We start from the raw sequence: 19,704 nt of genomic DNA, 5'->3' as shown, positions 1-19,704 counted from the left end.
TACATTAAATAAATGTAAATGTTAACCCATTCCTGGAAAAATGTCTTACCTAACTTTAAAACACCAGTTAAAGAAATCCCACGGTGTCCCCAAATAATTTCTTCCTGTACTTAACTTTTATTGCTAGATAGTTTTTCCTAACATTTAACCTAAGCCTCCTTTGAGAAAACTTGAACATCATCCCAGTCACCAAGAACATAAGAGAATATTTCCTCCGCTGCAACAGTATTTTCCATATTTGATAATTGCTATTATTTATTTTCTCCCTTCCAGACATAACACCACCATTCTTCCAGTCTTTCATACAATGGCTTAGATTCATGCAGCACAGAAGAACCATTAGATGTGTTCCCAGAAGTTAGAGCAAAGATGAGTATGTGTAAAATGAGAGTGAGGACACCGACTTCACTCTCTAGTATTACTGCTCACTTGTGAATGCAGGCAAGCCAGATGTAATCAAATCCTAACACCAATCAACTGAACTAGTTGTATATTGAAGACATAAACAGCCTGGAAGTGGTTTTAACAGCTTTGCCAATTCAAACTTAATAAAACAGGTTGATGTGTTTGGAGATGTATAATGGATCAACAAAGACTTAAATAACACTAGATTGGTATTTCCATTTATTTTCTTGTATATGGAAGGTCTATTTGAACAAAGTAGAGCACAGCAAAATTATTCTGATAATATATCAACTCATCTGTAATATCCTCTTTACCATCACTGAATCCTCACAGAGGCATGGCATAAAATTCTCAGGGAGACAGTCTTAATTTATCCACAGGTTGAACACTGCATTTGTGGGTTTTATTACCTCTGGATAATTGAACACCATGTTTCTGCATTTAGATAATGTTTGGTGTTACGTTTCTGTAATTTATGTAAATTATAGATACTAATTAACCTATTTAAACTTGGCTGGCTCCCCAAAGACTTCCAAGAAGAAACTAATAATTATTAGCTTATCTTCTTTTAACACCCTGGAGGCTACCATCAGCACCAGACCATTTGTGAGTTGGTAGATTACTTATAATCTCTGATTTACAGGTAATCTAAAAAGAGATCAATATAAATAAAAGGATGAGGTTAAAATATTTGTTCCTTGCATAGGAAAAGCCTTGCATTTAAACTCGGAGCTGCTTTCGAGATAACAATATAGCTAGCCACAGTTACCAGGATTTAAGATAATTGGTATAGCTAACTAACAAATATATGCAGTTGTTCAACAGCTACAGAACTAGTATACCGTTAAGAAAGAAAACAAATTGCAGGCTTTTAATGTTTTGCTAGTTACTTGTAAAATTAAACATCCGGTATTTGTACTTCCTAGGCACAGCAAAGAATGGGTTATTTTCAGCAGGCACTTCTCAATTCAGTGCATTCCTCAGAGCTGCCAAAGAAAGGTCATTGCTGTGGCTTTCACATATTCACACCCTTCTTTTACCAGAAGTTATAAGCCTCGCAGCAGGGGTGGCAGAGGTGAATAAATGTTAACCTTCCGATTCAATACTGACCTCCAGTAGGACAGACAACATGAGGTAGCAATGCCTTGAAGTGCTGCAGAGGGATCCAACAAAGCTTATCCGTGAATACCAAACAACTGTGTAGATGTGATGAAATTTCATTATTTATTGTTTTGAAATACCAGTTATTGTTGTATTTGTATTTGAAGCCTTGGTTTTCCTTAATAACTGATTTACATCCATGATCACAAGGATTAAATTTATTCTCATTATTCTTTTAATAATATGGAATATAGACCAGATTGAATGATGATCTTGTGACAGAGAAATCATTTCAAGCTAGCACCTTTTCATGTTCTTGCTATATCACACTTGGGTCCATAAATACAGCATTATGTTTTCTTTGCAGGTAAACAAAACTTGTAACAGCTTACCATTATTATTCAGCTCTGGCACTAAAAGAAAAAACATGTTGCCCATAACCATCCCTGCATACTACCTCATTAGTTTCCTTAGCAAATCTGCTGGAAAAACAGTTTCTGACTTAGCTTCAATAGCACCAAAAACATTTCTAGCATTCCGTTGCACTGCATTTGAAAACGGGTACTCTTTGGTATATGAATAATGGAATGTGTTGCCTTTGGTTGATCTATAATTCTTTGTCCTACTGATGAGACATTATAGTTGGTTTTTTTTATTTTTGAAAAAGGTCAAATAGTTCCTTACTTGCACATGCTGTTTTTTCTTATTGAAGCTTGCTTGCAATTTGTAGTTTTACAAGCTGTGGAACCCAAATAGCTGTTGTCACTTAAGTACCCTTCCAACAGAATCTTTTGTCATGATCTTAAATGCATTTAATTGAACATATAAAAGAGGATTAAATTCAGCAAAATTATGCAATTAAACACACAGAAGTCTTTGCAATAACACGTTTCCTTTGCAGTTTAAGATTGTCTCAAAAAAGTGTAACAAATCGTGTTGTTTATATTTTTAACTGATTGGGTAAGAACTGTCTCTCTTACACTGCCTTTGTACAAAGCTGTCGTTACTGTGTTAATTGGAATTACACCTTCCACTGAAGACGTTAGTGCAAAGACAGTTTGTCACTGTTTGTATCTGTCCCCCCCCCCCGGCAGAGGGGAGGTGATGAGGGCGGGGGGAGGGCACGGTGCCCTGGCGCTGCTGTAGTTCATCATCACGCTGTAGCGAGTGTGAAGTGTTGCCTCTCCTTCATGGTTAATAATGTGGTTTTATTCTTCAAAGGTGAAATGCCATTTTGTCCAGTGTCTTGTAGAAACTTTAAAGACGGGAAGAAGTGGCCGCCGGCGCTCCCGGCGCCCGGCTGGTTCCGTGCCGGGGACGCGGCGGGGGCGGCCCCCAGGCCGGGCTGCGGTGCCGGCGGGTCCCGGGCAGAGGCGCCCGGCGGCCAAACCGCACGGCCAGGAGCCCGCTGCGCCAGCGCGCCCACTGCTGCGCCGCCTGCTAGCTGTAGATTGACGCGTATGGCTTTATCTCTACGCGAAATGCTCTCTCCCCTCTTCCCAGCGGCGTACCGGCCCCGCTCCTGTCCCGCTCCCCTCCAGAAACGGCGACGGACAGCGCGGCCTGCCCCGCCCGGCGCCCCCGCCGGGACCTCGCCTCGGGCCTCCCTCCACAGCCGGAGGAGCCGCCCGTAGGAGGGAAGCGGGAAACGAGCGAGCTGCCGCCTCCGCCCCGCGCTGGCAGACTGCGGCCGCAGGGACCCTTCTCAGGTGCTGCCGGCGGCCCGCGGCCTCGCCCGACCGGCGGGGGCTGCCGCCATTTTAAAGGCCCCCCACGGCCTCGCGGGCCCCGGGCGGCAGCGGCGCCCCCGGAGCGGGCAGGCGGGCGCTCGCCCCTCTATTTATAACTTGCGCCGGGGATGGATTGGCGGAGCGGGGCTGGATCCGGCCCCGCCCCTTTTCTGTGAGCGCTGCCGCCATGTTAGAGAGCGGGGAGGGGGCGGCGGGGCTGCCATAAAGCGAGCGGACGGAGGGGGAGCAATAGCGGCAGCAGGCGGTGCATGGCGCTGGGGAAGGGGTAGTTGGTGGGGGAGGAAGAGAAGGCGCGGGCAGTCGTGCTCGCTTCTCGGCGGTAGGAGTGAATGGCGGATGCTGTGAACGCCAGTGGTGACGAGATGGAGCCGGAGCAGCATCAGCGGACGGGGAAGATCAGCGCGGGCCTCCTCGGGGTGGAGAGTAATAGAGCAGGAGCCGCTGAGGACACCACACAAAATGGCGGACGGTCTGAGAGCAGTAGCACTGAGGAGGCGCTGCTGGTGGCTGCTGTTGCTGCAGAGGACAAGGTCCCCCCAAACCTCAGCATCACTAGCAGCAGCCAGCGCAGGAGCAGCATCTCAACGGCAAATGAACAACAACAACAACAGCAGCAGCAGCCGCCCAGCGGTGTGTTGGGGGGGCCTCCCCCTCTCCCTAAGCCCCCAGAAGACCTGCCTGTTAGGAGGAACTTTCAGATCCCCAGGAAGAGCAGAGAAAAGAAAGGTTGTTCCTTCCCTTTCCCTCCCTTCTCTCCCTCACTCCCTTCTTCATCTTATTCATTGGGCAGGCTCTTTACGCACCTCACACAACTGCATGCAAAATCCTGCGGGTGTGGAGGAGGCTGTGGCATGGCTTGACTAGCGAGGCTGCTGGGGATAAGATTTTTAGTGTCAGAGAGGCTTTTACATTCTCTCCTCTCCCTACCCCTCCCTCTTTTCTTTTTCGTTTTTATGTTGTCACAAGGAGGAGAAAAAAACCAAAAAAACTCGGCTTGAATTTCAGTTCATTGCTTTAAAAGGACAGAAAAGCTGGCTGCAATCAGGGTGGGCTTGAGTGTTGGTCCTGGCTCTGCTTCTGGAGATGCAATCATATGCAGAGAAGATGGTTCTCTGGGACACGGACGCGCAGAGAAGATGGTTCGCTGTTCTCTTCCCCCTGACCTCGTCCCTGCAGGAGAGGGGTGTAATCCTGTTTGGGGTAGACTAGCAGACCCTGAGCAGAGTTGACCTTCGTTGATGATATGCAGAAAGAAGACTGTTCTTATCTCCTGAAAGTTTCTTACTTTGCAGGGAGGAAGTGAGTGTCCCACATTCACGTGCTTGGACGCATTCCTCTTCCAAGCGTCTAGGGTTTGTTTTTTGGTTTTCAAATGACTCTTCTTCTAAAAGCCTGTGGTATTTCTTGCTTTTCATGAGACTCCATTGGCTTCTGCTTATCTTTGATTTTGTTAAGTGGCATTGAAGACATGTCTTATTTCCTCCCTGAAACTTACCTCAGTTCTTGACCTTTTGCAACATGGGGTCAGTAACTTGGTACATAGCACAAAAATACCTGTTCGCATAGGCTTCTAGTTCTTCAGAGAAGAGTCTAACATCTAACTTCTTGAAATGCTTTCTTCTGTAAGAAAAAAATTAAGGTAGGTTTATTTCATTATCCAGTCTTCCCTTTCCCTCCTTCCATTTTTGGCAGTAATGTCCCCTTTTTCCTTTTCTTCCCTTTCTTTCTCATTGCCACCATGCAAGGGGGGATACAGGTCTGGCAGAGATTCATTGTGAAAAGGACTGGGTTGATTTGTAGGAAAAAAAGTCTCTTATTTTTCATCTGACAGAAAAATGTCTGGCTAAAACATGGTACCTCTTGCACTTCCATATATCAGACCCAAGTGTGGTTTCATTTGAATACCTTTTAAATATATCTCAGAAATGTTTAGTACTTAATCACAGACTCTTGAAGTTGCTTCCTACCATTTGGTTCCAGTGTGAATGAAAACCTGCAAAATACCTTTTTGGGTCATCAAATTCATCATTTGCCTATGGAGAGCCATCTCCTACAGACTAAAAAGTTTTATAATATGTAGTTCAAACATCAAGCTTCTAGAGTAGAAGGGGAAGCTCTTCTTACCCTGCTTCAAAAGTTCACTCGCTAATGTCAAGGTCGTTTGACTCATTCTTAAGGGCTTACTTTCTAGTGTACTTTTTTTGTTTGTTTGTTTTGTTTTGTTTTGTTTTTTTTCCCCTTTCAGCTTACCAAAAGCTTTTAGGGCAACTTAAAGTTTTCCAGAATTCTCAAAACAGACCTCCCTCCATTCTGTCCACAGTGCTTGTGGTCTTACAGTTGCTGATGGTCTTACATGTGATACCGTAATGCAAAGCACTGTGGGACAGCATGTCATAGGCAAGGCTAACAAAAGTGGGCTGCCAGCGTGATCTTTGAGGACAGCCAAATCACTATTGGAATTAGTATTGGCATTTGAGAAATTATGCAATTAAATCAGTTTTGGAGCTAAACTAGAAGATTAGCAGTGCATCAATCATCTGACATTGTAGTGGCATATACTTAAAATATGCTTAGTACCAGTGTTCAAATACATCTTGTGTAATTGCAGAATAATCAGAATATCATCTGTCCCTCTCAAAAGAGCTGTCTTGGCTAGATTCAAAATTCCAGCATGAAAAAATACATGGAAGTTTCTTCCATCCTTTCTTGTACTGGGATTGTCCTTGTTTCGCTCTTTAAACCTCCATTTTATTACTGGACATACCATCCTGAGAGATACCTGCTGTCTTTGTTGGGAAGACTAATCTGCTATGTACAAACTATAAAAATCTGTACAGGATGACTTTGTTACTTGAGTGGGGTTGGTGTGTGTTTTTTTTTTTTTTTTAAAGTTGGTTTGTTTTTTTTTAAGCACAAAATGTGTTTTGGAAACAATTTTTGATTGTGAAGCAATTAAAAATTGAATCTGCAAAGCAAAAACTTAAGGGAAAAATCCTGGAAAACGTGGGATGTAGCTGTTTATTTAGCCTTCCTGGAATTTTTATTTGGAGACCAATGAGGGACTGAAGTCAGCAGAAAGAATTTTGTTAATGTGGAGAAATGCATCTGGAGGAAACATACTTCTTAAAACTAACTGTGGTTAGTTGTCACAGAGAATCTTTCTTCTGATTTTGCCCCCCCCCCCCCCCCCCCCTCCCCCCAGCGGAAGAATTCAGGAAACCAAACTCTAAGAAAGGTTGGCTGTGAGGTTTGGGGTTTTTTAAGTTGTATGTGCATTTGTTTTCCTACTTAGAACTGGCGTGAAGGCTTCTTTTTCCTTGGTACATACAGTTTGGTAATAGTGTGACACTCTCTTGAGCAGCTGATTGCTGTTTATTTATTTATTTTTAATCTTAGTACTTAGCTGTTGTTATTGGCCTCTTCTAATTTGATTGTCAGATCTTCTCAGGTTTCCAAGTCTGCCTGAAACTTCGAAGATCCTTCTTTGATAGGATGAGGAAAACAAATTTTCAAGATCAAGTGGTGGAAGAGCATTTTTTGAACTAACTCTGGGTGGTCTTCATACCAAAATACATGCTCGGGTAGCAACCAGTGGCTTAAGTGGGTGGTTGTTGATTGCAGTTGGACTTCTCTAGGTGACCAAGTTAACAAAATGACTGCTGTTTCTCAGGCTGAGTGGGGGAAAAGGAAAATGGTCTTTCTTTTATCCATGAAAGTCTTCACAGTACTGCTTGGAGGTCTAGGCTGTCTCTTTTCTACTTAATAGTATTTGATGGTTCATTTTGCCTTGCTTTTGTCTTATAATTTTCCGTGTCTGTGGTAGAGAGATGTATCTGCTACATGGTATTTCAACACAGGGATTTCAGTAAGCAATCCTTGAACTTGATAACTCTTAAGACCTTTTGAGAGCAAGACATTTTGGGCTGAAAAAGTTGTAAAAATAACAATGTTATGGTTCATCAACACCACAGATTTTTGGTCTTGGTCTTCAAAAATGAAGACTTAAAATGGTTCTTCTCAATGGAGTTTTTGTAGCAGAAACACTTGTTTGAGAAGAATGCTAACGTTCTGCCAACTTGGCTGGTAACAAAAGTAATTTACTTACCTTCACTTAAAAGTTAGTTCAGGATTCCTTAAAGAGAATGTCTCTGTTGTCTTCTTCACATTCTAACCTAAAAAAATGAGACACTCCCCCACCCCCACACCCCAAAATACCCAAAGAACCCAACCTGCTAACTGCAAACTCAGTTTTCTTAAGTTGAAGCATCAGACCACTGTGAAAGAAAAACTTCAAGCCTCTAGGGATTTACATGCATCTGGACTTCCAGTCTGTCCATCCCTAGACTAGGTACTGTATTAGCTAAACACCTGAAAATACATATGTTCCAATATAGTGAAGAAAGAAATGGTAGAAGCTGAACAAAACCAGTATTTTCTTACATACTTCTGCAGAACAAGCCAGCAAAACCCCAACAATTCACTTGTAGGTGCTATAAGGATACTGCAATATAGTCCTTACATAAATTACTGTTTTAATTGAGATGGGTTGATAAAGGTGCAGCATACCCACGTCAGGATTGCACCGTGAGCCTGAAAAATATGTATGTACACACTGCTGATCTCTGAAGTAATGTAGGACTGGAGATAAGCTTAATAATCTCATTCTTTGCCTGTAAACATAAGGTTTGGTACAGAAGTTCTAGTTTAGTACTTCTCATTCTTTGCTTGCTTCTGATTTCCTTTAAGTGAGGAAATACAGGCCCTTCCACAGTGACCTTAACCTGGCAGAAAATAGCTGCCCTTTGACAGAGTGCTGAGATGATAAATGAAAAGTATTGCCTTGCTGCTTGTCTCGTTGGGTAATATTGCAGGTTTTTAGTAGGAACCTGAAGCCTGGAGTGCCTCAGATTCTGGAAGATGTGGGAAGTGGATTTGAGCCTGTCATGAAGCATATGATGAGTGTGTTTGAGGAGTCCTACTTGGAGAAGGAAAAAAAGCTTGTTCTGTGCACTCTAACAAATTTGACTGCTGTGTATGATGGTTTATCTGAAATTCAAAGCTAAGTGGCTTGGTTTTGTGCTTTATGGTTACAGTACAGTTTATTCCTTGCTCCATCCATCATTTGGCTACTCACAAATAGAATGCAATAGATACTGAACCAGCAGGCTGCCCCTGACAAATAAATGCTTAGTGGGTGCTGTCTAGTTCTCAACCCAATTGTGGGTTGTCTGCTACCACTGTATATGAAAAGGTGGCAGATAGGCAGTAGGATTTGGTGATAAAATTCCGTGTTTATAAGTAGTCTTCAGAGCATAAGCAGTTTATTACTTCTGCAAGGAGCATACATTTAACAAATTGCATTCACGTTACTTTTTTCCTCAGTCAATAATGACATCTGATTGTGAAGCCAATCGCTCTTAATTTATGCATGAAGTAAACTAAAGCAAGATCATATGTGTAGTTCTTGTTCACTTTGTATTGAGTGGACAGTGCACATCAAAGGAATAGAAATTCCATTACTAAAAAGTTTTTTGATTATTAAGCTTTTTCTAGTAAAAGGTGGTTATAACGTCTTGTTCTTGAGCTGATGTGATCATTTAGGTGGAATCAGTCTTGTTTTAATGCTCTGTATGTTCTCAAACTGAAAAATTGGAATCTCAAAAATGACTTTTGTGCCCAAGTACTTTAAAATGTTTCACTTTTGATCTGTCTTTACTACAAAGGTAGCAGCAGCCCTTCTAGCTTCAGTAGTATCTCTGGTGAATGTAGATGGTGTGTTTGGGGTATAAAATATATTTAAGAAAGTACGTATATTACTGAACAATAAGTAACAATGGTAGTAAACCATGCTTTCGGTTCTCTGCTAAGAAATTGAGGAAAAAAACCCCTGCAACAATCTTTAAAAAAATCTCTAATTTGCTGTATTCTGTAATTTAAGGGATTAGGTAGAGCTCTTCCATAAATCTGTTGAGACCTGATAGTAGTTCATGTAGGTTTTCCCTAGCTGAAGAACAGGGGGACATGCTGTTCTTGGGCAAGTCTGTCTCAGCTCGCTCCTTGGAACTTTCCACAAACCAGGAAATATTTAAACACAAATGGAAATGTAGTTAATATTTGAATGAATGACAGGATATTAATTGGTGTAATAATATGCCTCTTCCCAGATTTGCATCTGGGAAGTAGGCAAGACATTGTGTATAGTTTGTGATCACTCTTTCTATCTACTCCTGTAGAGTTTTCTACTTGCCTGGACTCAAGGTGGAAGAAATAGGCTGGTTTTGAGCATGCGTTTCTAGAGGGGAAAAAGGGAGAAGGGGTGAGGTACAATAATCACTGCGAAGGAAACAGGAAATTTGGGCAAGCAGCTGGCATTGGTGACCTTCTGTCTTAACTGGTCCTTTTCCACAGAAGAGGAACAGGCAATGTGTGAAACTCATGCGTTACAATGCTACGGTTTAGTAACTCCTTGTCAGAAAGATATAAGTGGTGTTTGAGGATGGGGTGGGACAGGAGGTGCTGTCCAGTATGTGTATCTGTAGTAGGCTTGCTTTATATTTTACTAATAAGTGTTACTTTCTTCAGTATAGTGCATTCAATCTTAGTAATACTAAGTTGAAGTTGAGAATTTCATTCACTTCAGTTACCTTTTGTCTGTCCCGTCTTGCTGTCAGCCTTTCAAGAATGAAAGTATTGTAACTAAAAAGGATGTTATATAAGATCGGTTTCTTAATCACTTTCATAACTTCCTCTCTTAAAAAAATCACTTACTTGTTGCTGGTGTTGGAATCATTGCTTTACTTTAGTTAGCAGATATGGTGTTACGTTATAAAGTGTGTGTGTAAATACAACTTTTACTAGATAAACAGTTCAGTTTTCATTTAGAACATGTATTTTATATTGAGGCTAATGCAATTATTATTTCCTGCAAATGAGGAAAAGATTATCATCTAAATCTACTACCATATTATTTAATGAAGTTGAAGATTCACTCTAAAGTTGTAATTAAATTTAATTTGCTGCTAGAGTAATGGTGGATTGTCTTTTATATGAGACTAGTGCTACTGTAGTTCATTCTTAACTATTGTAACTTCTAGCAGCTTCAGGTGGTGATGGTCTGGGTGCTTGTTTTAGTAGGGAAAAACAGGCCCTTTGTAAGAAAATAAACTAAAGCACTCTTGGACATATCTGCTGGAAATACTTACTGCCTGAAGTTTGCAAATACCACAAAAATACTGCGCTTTCTGTATTTTGGAATTTACCCTGAGGAGAAAACCTGCCATAATGAACTAGTTAATTTTCCCCTAGGAGTATTATTTTTTGAGACATTGCTCTCAAAATCTGCACTTAGATTCTCTGCTGGGCCATGCTCAGGTTGCCCTTCTGATCAGTTTGTCACTTTCAGTACCCAAACAAATGAAGAAGCCTGGGGAGATGAGTGCTTTACCGTGTGAACTCGGGCAAAGGTTTGCTCAGTACTTGAATTTGTGCAACAGCAAATGAAGAGGTTTCCTTTTAAAGCAGTTATCATAAAGCATGAACACAGGCAGTGTGTTTTTTAATTATAGGAGCTTACTGGACTCCTTAAGACAGCATTGAATTTATTCATATTCAGCATAATTACCATAAGCAAACAAACAAAAACTGCCGTAAGGGCTCTAAAGAGAGGCTAAGGTATGAAACTGTTATTGAGGTTTTTAGAAGTGCAATTTGTTCCTGGTCCTTGATTAAAAGAGCTAATTAGTTTAATTACAGTGTTTTGCAACATATATCAGATGTTTTCAAAAGGTAAATTCAGACTTGAGGTGCTTCTCTTACAAGCTTCTGAGAACTAGCTGTTCAAGAGTAGTATTTAGAAAGTGTAAAGAAACATTTTTTTAAGATGCTATAATTCTAGGCAACTTTAACTTAAACTTTCTAGCCCAAATTCCATGTTTTACAAGTATTTTAGGTGTTTTGTGTTCTAAATTGAATCATGAATCTTTTATTTTTATGCATAAACTGTTATGTTTATATGTTTATGCATGGACTGGAAATTTTTTTATTGTTTTTCAGATGTATATTGGAGCTTATGATTTTAATTGTTCTCTTTTATAGCACTTTTTCAGCCAGTAGCTGTAGGCTCTCGAGAATTTGAGGATGTTGTGAAGATTCTTCATTCGTCTTACTTGGAACCAAGTTCAGTGTCCAATTTTAATTACAAGAGAGCCAGCTTAGTTCATAGTGAACTTTTGGAAAAGGAAGTGAGTATATTTGTAGCTTCACTTTGAGTAAGGTACAAGTCAAATGAAATTTACTGGAGGTTATTTTCTACTTGTGTGCTTTATATTCAGTTGCAAACACATCCCCAAAAATGTAAGCAGCTATTTTTCAGGCAAGTTTACTACAGCGTAAACATAAAATCTTGCCTGCCAGATACTCAAAAGGACTGAAAGAAGAATTGTATTTGGCATCGCTTGTCTCTGTGTGGTTTTAGTTTTCAAAAATTTTCTTAATTTTTATGTATGTTTAATAACCTGGAAAGATAATTGCAGTGTCTGATTTGAAAGGCCTGATGCTTCCTGTGAAACTTAAGGTTAAAATATTGTTCTGATGCCAAGTTTACACAGTCTCTGTAGTTTTTTTGTTTTCCAAGAAGTAGTACCTAAAAGAGTGGATTGCTTGAACTAGTAAGTGGAGCAGTTTGATTGAAGCTTCTGCTGTACCTTATCTGGTGTGTCTTAAATCCAGCCTTGGCTTGCTTTCATAACTCTGAAATAAGTTTTCCATTCCAGTGCCAAAAAGCTTAATGTATGGAGTAATAGAATATATAATTGGTTTGCTGTAATTATTATCGTGAAACTATAAGGTAAATTCTGGAGCATTTTTTTTTCTGCTGCTGTAAAGTTTATGACTCGTGGTTGCAGCTAATGAGTATTGCAGCTGATGAAAACCACCTCAAAAGTGAGTTGCAACTGCAAAAGTACATGCACAACATAATCTCTTATTATCTGTCTCCTAAAAAGCGAATAAAGGCTTATTTCTGGAATTTCAAAGATCATATGGAAAGCATTGAGTTGGATGCTTCTAAGTAGTTATGCTGCAAACATTAATGCACAGGTTTGTTTGAAGAGTGTCTTTTCCTTAAAAAATAATATTGTATTTTTGCAGATTAAGCCAATATTTCCCACAGGTATAATGTTTTTGAAATTTAATTTTAGCATACTGTAGTCTGATTCAAATTATCTTATGTTTTTTTACACTTGGATCTGCTAATGTAGATGAGGCCTTAAAACATAGACACTTGAATGTGATAGCAGTCAGCTGTCTACATGTGTTAAGAACTTTCTGTAATAATAGTTCACAGAAAAACGCAGAGAGCTGAAATTTGATGGTCGCCTAGAAAAAGAGCTTTCTGAAACCTATGCATTTCTGATGGTTGATCGACCTCAGGTAAGAAAAAAACCCTGTATATAAAATGCTTTCTCTTTTTCAATTGAAGAGGTTTTGGGTTTTAAACTGTTTTTATTGACAGTTACTAATATTTAAGTTACTTTTGCAAAATTCAGCACTGAAAGTTATAGAAGGGTGGGGTGGGAAAGATATGTCACTGTTTAAATCCTTTTTCTCTGCTATTTGGGGTGCTCCATTTACATGTCTCTGAAGTATCTTCTCTGTTTTATAAAAAAGGGTAGATTTTCTGGAGCATGTGGGTTTTTTTGTTTTGTGCTAATTTTTTTTTAAATTGAAAATCAATGTTGTATGTTTTCATTGCAGTTGTTTTTTGCTGTATGTTTTTTTTTGGTTTGTTTTGGGGTTTTTTTGTTGAGTGTTAAGAACGGATTACCCTAAGGAGAAAGTAACCTGTAATATTAAAAAATGGACCTTCTCTTCATTGTCTCTAGATCATATGTTTTTAATTGAAGTGATGGAAAGGGATTTTCTGTTGTGCTTCAGTGCAAGGATTTTTTAAGTATTCAGTCATCTGGCAGGTTTACTTCTGCTTTGTGTCTTAAAAGCAAGTAACGTTCTTAATGTGTGTTTAAGGTATAGGGAGGCTGGTTTTTATTAAGATACAGTTGAGTTTGTGTGACTGCTTCATACGGAGTGACTTGCACAGGTTAACACTTTATACAGCAGCTCAGAGTCGTCATACTTCTGGGTGGTTTTGTTTGTAAGAGTTTTTTGGGAGTGTTTTGGGGGTGGTGGGGGGTTTTTTTGGTTTTTTTTTAGCTTAATCAAAATTCTGTAATTATTGTTTCTCACTGTTTGTGCTGTTCATACACTGGCTTTCCTGATAAACTTGTTTAAAAAAATGTGTGTTCTCCAGATCCAAGGCATTTGCGAAAAGGGGCTGCAGGTGGGCCACTCCAAAATAACAATTCTCGGCAGCCCTTCCATGGGTAACTATCTTTTCATGATATGTGCTGGTATTATTCGGTATGAGTTGGCAAATAATGTGATGCAGTTGTGTAAACTTTCAGTCCTTTTTTTATTGCTTATTGCAGGAACATCACAGCTAGGTATTTTTAGCAAAGCTGATTGACATCAGAACATGTATCTATTTTTGACTAGTTCGTTTAAATGTCTTTCTCAAAGGGAAGACCTAATTCCCATTTTGGCTTAAATCAAACCAATGTATCATGTCTTCCCAGTAAAATTGGGAGACCAAAGAATTAATGCAATCTCTGATTGTGTGCCTGTCTGTGTTTGTATGTAAATCTATGCATGTATATGCATTCAGAAATACCTAATGGAAATAGTAGCTCAGCTTAGTATTGATGTAGCTAGAACTCAAGTTCTTTACTCACAAATCCAAGAAAAACATAGATAAATTAGAGACTTGGAAGAATCACAAGGTGTTAAGAGATTTGAAAGTGCAAGATTCACTTTCTCTTGGAAAACTTTTCTATTAGAAAAGTAAGAAATCATTTTGTCGTCCTCTGTGAGACTAATGTGAGACAGAGGTGGCAGTGTCAATGTTGAAATGAGAACAGGTGCAAGGGGGGCAGAACAAAGGTATATGAACACATTATTTGTTTTACTGTTTTAGCTGGTAAAGGCTCTGGAGCAGTTTATCAAAGCAGCTAAATACAGGCTTGGAATGAGAGGAACCTAAGCAAAATGGGTGCTTGCCTGTGTTGTTACAGTTGTCTCACCTGAGGTAGTCAGCTAGACCAACAAATGACAGTTGTGTATATGAGGGCTTAAAATGTGTGAAATTATGGTTGAAGTGTTGAAAAGGAAAATTATTTTACCTTTCCATTTGAGTGTCAATTCATGGTTCCAAAGCTGGCTATTATTTCTCAATGATGCCTTCACTGCTTATCTCCACATGGTGCAGTGGGACGCTGTTTAAAAAAGGAACACCTGAAAGCGGTATTTGTGTAGTCCTTGGGCAGGGCTTGTCCTCTGGGTCACAATGCTTTCAGTGATGTGGGTGCGCTCCTTTCAAGCTGGGCTAGTGTCTGTTTTCTGCTGTGGTATTTCATACTGCAATGGATGCAAGTAAACCTTTATTCTGCTGTCCTGAAGGTGCAGATTGTGAACATGGCCTTTACACGTTTCTCTGATCATATTCCAAAAAGACTGTTGTGTCTTTATTGTTTGATATATGTTGAGCTTTAATCCCATGTAATGTTCTTAAACTTCCAATAATGCTTTAACATTCAACGTAATGTGGGGTTTTGTTATATTTTTATACTCCTCTCAGGTGTATATATCTCCAGGTATGCCGATTTATTACAGCCTAATCCTCTAGAAGCTGGAGCAACTGGAGATGTGATTGTCTTTAAAGTAATAAAGGTAAATTTATCTTGCTTGTTCTTGAAGGATTGTATTGCTGACTGATAAAATAAAGGTGATTTTAACCTAACTCATTCAGCTTCCATTTACACAATTATCTGCTTAGAGAGAAATTGGAACCGTATCAGCTTTAAAATCTGATACTGACATTGAGCTTAAATCAAGCATAATACTTTTTTATAAAAGGTGAAAATGTCTTGTTCTCTTTGAAAGTATGAAGATAATGTATTTCTCTAAATGGCTTTTTTTAATGGCCTGTTTTCATTTCCCTGCTCTTCCATCAGTTTGCCAGTTTTCAGGAAAAAGCTTATACTTACAGTTCTTCTGCTTTATTACAGGGAAAAATGAAAAGCATATATGACCACATCGGTATGAAAGCTATGGAATCGACAGTAAAGAGTGCATTAGATCCAACACCAAAGCATGAGTGTCATGTTTCAAAGAATGCAAATAAAGTCACCTCCTTGTTGGCTTATCGAGCCTATGAACTTACTCAGGTAGGGGAAAGTTGAGCATGTTTTAACTTCTTATATAAAAGAACTTTAGAAACAGAGCTTTTGAAATGATCGAGATAAAATCACTGAAGATATAGCAAATACTGAGCATGTCTTGTAAAGTAGGGTCTATGTTTAGCAGTAGCCCACAGATGCCTGTATTAAAAATTAAGAGAACAAGATAATTGGCCTTTCCTGCTTCTCTTTATATATACCTGAACCTGATGTAGACTTCCTTCAGATTAGGATGTCGGTGGAATAGGAAATGGCTAGGGAATGTACATGGGGACTAGAGCGTAGGTTGAGGAGGAGTGGAGATACGTGGAGTATGAAGTGTAAAAGTAGAACTGGCTAGTGGGAATTAAATGAGACCCCTGAAAGGGAAACATTGGCTAGGAAAGAACAGCAATGTTTTTTCCTCTTTTTTTCTTCAGTTTTTCTTTTTTTTCTTTTTTTTTTATTTCCTTTGGTTTTTTTTCATTTCCCTTACCAAATTGTCAGGTTGGGAGTTGGTGAGGGAGGAGAGAATGGAATCAATTTCAAGCATCTCTGTCCCTCCAGCTGTTCCATCTCCATTACTGCAGTAATCTGTTGCAGTCAGATTATTCCATCAAGTCCATAGATTTTAGGATACTTACTTGAAAGCATTCTCTTCAGTATTACAGCTGCTTTTGACTTCTGTAAATCAGAGCTGGGCACTGGATCAGATGGCTAAAGATGAATGTTTGTTTTTATTTCACATTACAAACTTGCCTTAAATCATGGGGTTTTTTAATGTTAGAATTCTGTGACTGAACTAAGAATAGGCTCCAAAACTCAGAAATATTTACTTTCCTCAGTGATTTTTTTTTTGTTAATTGTCCCTTGCCTCATCAAGAATGTACTTTCAAATAAATGTTGCAAAATTATTTTTTCATTCTTGATCAGCTCCTGAAGTAGTGTCCATCCTGTCAGTGTTTGAAAAAGGAACAAGGTGAAAAAATTACCTTAACTGATTGCATTATGAAATACATATGAGAATGACATTTAAAAGCTTCTTTATTTTAGGTATCAGCTTTTGAAGAAATAGACTGTTGGTGAAAGGAAGATAGATGTGATTTATTATAGTAATTTTAAACTTATTTTATGTACCAGCTAATGTTTGCCATAACTGGTTTCAAACAAACTCCCTTTGGTTATTTAAATAATTAATCATTGTATTAATGTGTTTTGTAAGCTATTCCTGTGAAACAGAGTACACCTTTCTGTGAAGAAAGATCATGGATCTTTAGTATATTTGCAAAGTACAGTTTACCAGACTTCTAATTTAACATTGTGTTCACTTCTTTTTCTAGTACTATTTCTATGAATATGGCTTTGATGAGATAAGGCGAAGACCAAGACATGTTTGTCCTTATGCTGTCGTTTCATTTACTTATAAAGATGACATGGTGCAAGTACCAAAATTCTTGCCCCCGTCAAGGTAAGCTAGGAAATGAGTTTTGGAAGAACTGCATGCAGCACGAAGAATTCATAGCTCTTGGCAGTCGCTTAGAATTGATGTAGCTGAACAGTGCTGAAATGAATGGACATGTCAAAGGGACTTGGCATAATAAATACTTCTAATGCAAGCAAGAGGTGACAAAATCGGTTTTATGCAGTAGGCTGGCCCCCTGTAGGAAGCAGTTCTGCTGCTCTTTTCACCTACTTGCCTTCTGCCTAGGTGGAATCCATGTATAGTGATCGTTGGGTTTGGTTTTTTTTTTTTTTTGCTTAACTGAGGAAAATCACAGACATAAAGATGTTTGCAGCATTATCGTGCTTGGTATTCTAAAAAATGATTCTGAAAGATACTGTCTACTTTGTCACTGTACTCTTCACTGGTGTCATCTTACTGCTTGTGGAGAGAATATCTAAATGGGCAGTTGATTACAGATACAATATGATACCTATGCTGATGGGAGGGCATCCACATGTGGGGATTGGACCATGTAGTGCTAAAAATAGTTATCAGAATATCTAAAATAGCACAAGGTGCTGCAGCAGCAATAGCTTGAGGTTAGTGAGTGAATTATCAGTGTTGCTATTTTGTTAAGACTGATAAAGTATCCTTAATGTAATATTTGTTAGCCAGAAGTTTCTGTCTCAACCCAGTCATACTGTCTTTTTTTTCTTTTTGTTAGATCAAACAGCTTCAACGCAGATAGAGGTACAGGTGAGAATGCACTGAAATTTATTGATTTTATGACAAGACACAGAAGGTTTTGGACTTTTTTCCCCCGTGTAGTTTTGTCTTAACTAGTTCAGTGATGCTGACAGTATACCTGAGTTTTGTCCTGTGCCATACTGATTGCAAGTGTCCCATCATGATATGGGATGATCAAACAGGCACCTTAATGTGTATCTTCTTTTTACCACAACAAACCAGAACTCAACAGAATTAAGTCTCTTTCCCCCTCCTTTTCTACTTACAGTGCAGTAAGAACTTACCTTCTGTTCCCAAACCTCCTGTTCAATGGTACTTAAATAATATGATCCTCTGTCCTGCTTTTTCTTTTTTGAACCTCATTCAAGCAAAATATTAGTATGTATGAAAGTGGTTGACAGTTCAGGTGAAGGATATAGTTCCACAGATGCTGGCACCAAGGGCATGCTTAATAGACATACCAACCTCCTTCACTCTGCTCAAAGCAAGTCAAAACAAGATGGGATTGTAAACACCCTTTCTGGTACCTTTTAACTTATTATTTAACATATTATTGGCTGGTCTGGTATTAGTACGAAATTTTTCCTAAACGGCTTTTGGACATTCAGCAGCCTCTTTACTGCCATTCCTTTTCCGTCCCACCTGGCAAGTGGCTTCACTTAAGTCTTTCTTTCTCCATCTTAATTTAGATAAATCTAACTATACATTATGGAGGGGACAGCTTTGGAATAAAGGCAAACTTTTGTGCCATGTTTCTTTGAAATCAGCATCATGTCCTTTCCTTCCCTGCAAACTGTGAGTATTACCATTTAAACAAGTTTAAAGTATTACTTTGTTAAAGCTTTCTAGTAGACACCTATGAATTTTGGATATATTCAGATGAAAATCTAAAATATGGATTGACTAGGTGCTTTAAATATGTCAGACTAGACTCAGTTGTGTGTGTGCAGAGCTCTTCATTTGTGCACACAACTTTGTCAGCATCTCTTTTTTTGTTTGTTTTTTTTTGGTTTTGGTTTTTTTTGGTGTTCTGTTTGAGTGTTTTTCAAGTGACACACGCTGCTTTGCAGGAATAAACACCACTGACTCGTGAGATAGTCAAAGGAACTGGTTTTTAAGAGCATGTATTTAATAGTTCTTTGGTCAATGAGGGTAGGACTAAGGTTGGAGGTGGGGAAAGAGGTCTTTTATTGGTTTTTTTTTTGTTTCTTCCTCCTTCTACACTTCATCTCCAGTCCTGAGAAGCTTGAGGTTGAAAAAGTTGTGAGCATCGATCAATTGAAGAAAAAAATTTCACCAGCATTGTTCTACAAAGAAACTTACCTAGGAGCAAAAGAAGGTAAATAGTTCTAGCTTATTTTTTTTAAAGTCAGAATATTAAAAAGTTTTCTGAATTACAGTTTTGTTTCTTTTTTTCTAACCTTCTCTTTCTACCCTTTTATCATGTCAGTGTTGAAGAACGGCATGTACTGTAGCCTTTATGAAGTTGTGGAGAAGTCCCGTTCTGGTAGTCACTTGGAGGGGTTACTTCAAAAATTAGAGAAAGAGAAACTTGTGAGTGTAACAGATTTGACTATTCCCGTTTTTAAAAATAATTTTACTAACTAGTAATTGAGGTGTGCTGCAAGATCCATGGTCTAGCTGGAATTCCTTAGCTGTCGTACTCTTTAAGCATTATATTGGGGCACTGCTCTATCCATGATGGAATTTAGCTTATAGACAGTAAGAGTATTTGTAGTGAGCAGATGTCTTAGTTTGAAAAGGAATACTTTTTTTTTTTTATTTTTTTGCTTGGAAACAGGTTCTTGTGAAACCACTTCTGGACAGAGGATTTCTTTTTCTTCTTTCTCCTTGGCAGATGATGTCCCCTTATGGTATGCATACACAGGGTTTTTTCTTTTTTAGGTGGGGAGGGGTTTGAGTACTTGATTGTCTTTTGAAACATAGTGGTTTTCTCCTTCTTAGCTGTTTCTATTTTCCTGTGTTG

General features: G+C 39.0%; 1 protein-coding gene across 5 annotated transcripts in view; it reads left to right on the top strand.

Moving 5' to 3' along the window:
• The first annotated feature begins 3,465 nt into the window (after positions 1–3,465).
• TASOR (transcription activation suppressor) overlaps positions 3,466–19,704 on the top strand; it is a 34,474-nt gene continuing 18,235 nt past the window's right edge. For 2 of the 5 annotated variants that reach the window (XM_027805191.2, XM_027805185.2), the window contains exons 1-12: positions 3,466–3,983; positions 11,352–11,497; positions 12,594–12,686; positions 13,564–13,636; positions 14,947–15,038; positions 15,377–15,535; positions 16,867–16,994; positions 17,695–17,726; positions 18,407–18,512; positions 18,953–19,056; positions 19,168–19,271; positions 19,519–19,591. In XM_027805191.2, the coding sequence (XP_027660992.1) occupies positions 3,587–3,983; positions 11,352–11,497; positions 12,594–12,686; positions 13,564–13,636; positions 14,947–15,038; positions 15,377–15,535; positions 16,867–16,994; positions 17,695–17,726; positions 18,407–18,512; positions 18,953–19,056; positions 19,168–19,271; positions 19,519–19,591 (1,507 nt within the window). In that variant the 5' untranslated portion in view covers positions 3,466–3,586. The remainder of the gene's footprint in view (positions 3,984–11,351; positions 11,498–12,593; positions 12,687–13,563; positions 13,637–14,946; positions 15,039–15,376; positions 15,536–16,866; positions 16,995–17,694; positions 17,727–18,406; positions 18,513–18,952; positions 19,057–19,167; positions 19,272–19,518; positions 19,592–19,704) is intronic. The other 3 variants (XM_027805177.2, XM_027805169.2, XM_014280953.3) reach the window with 2 other exon arrangements.

This window comes from Falco cherrug, chromosome 4 (genome assembly GCF_023634085.1).
Source record: "Falco cherrug isolate bFalChe1 chromosome 4, bFalChe1.pri, whole genome shotgun sequence".
NCBI lineage: Eukaryota > Metazoa > Chordata > Aves > Falconiformes > Falconidae > Falco > Falco cherrug.
This window is presented reverse-complemented; position numbering and strand designations above follow the sequence as displayed.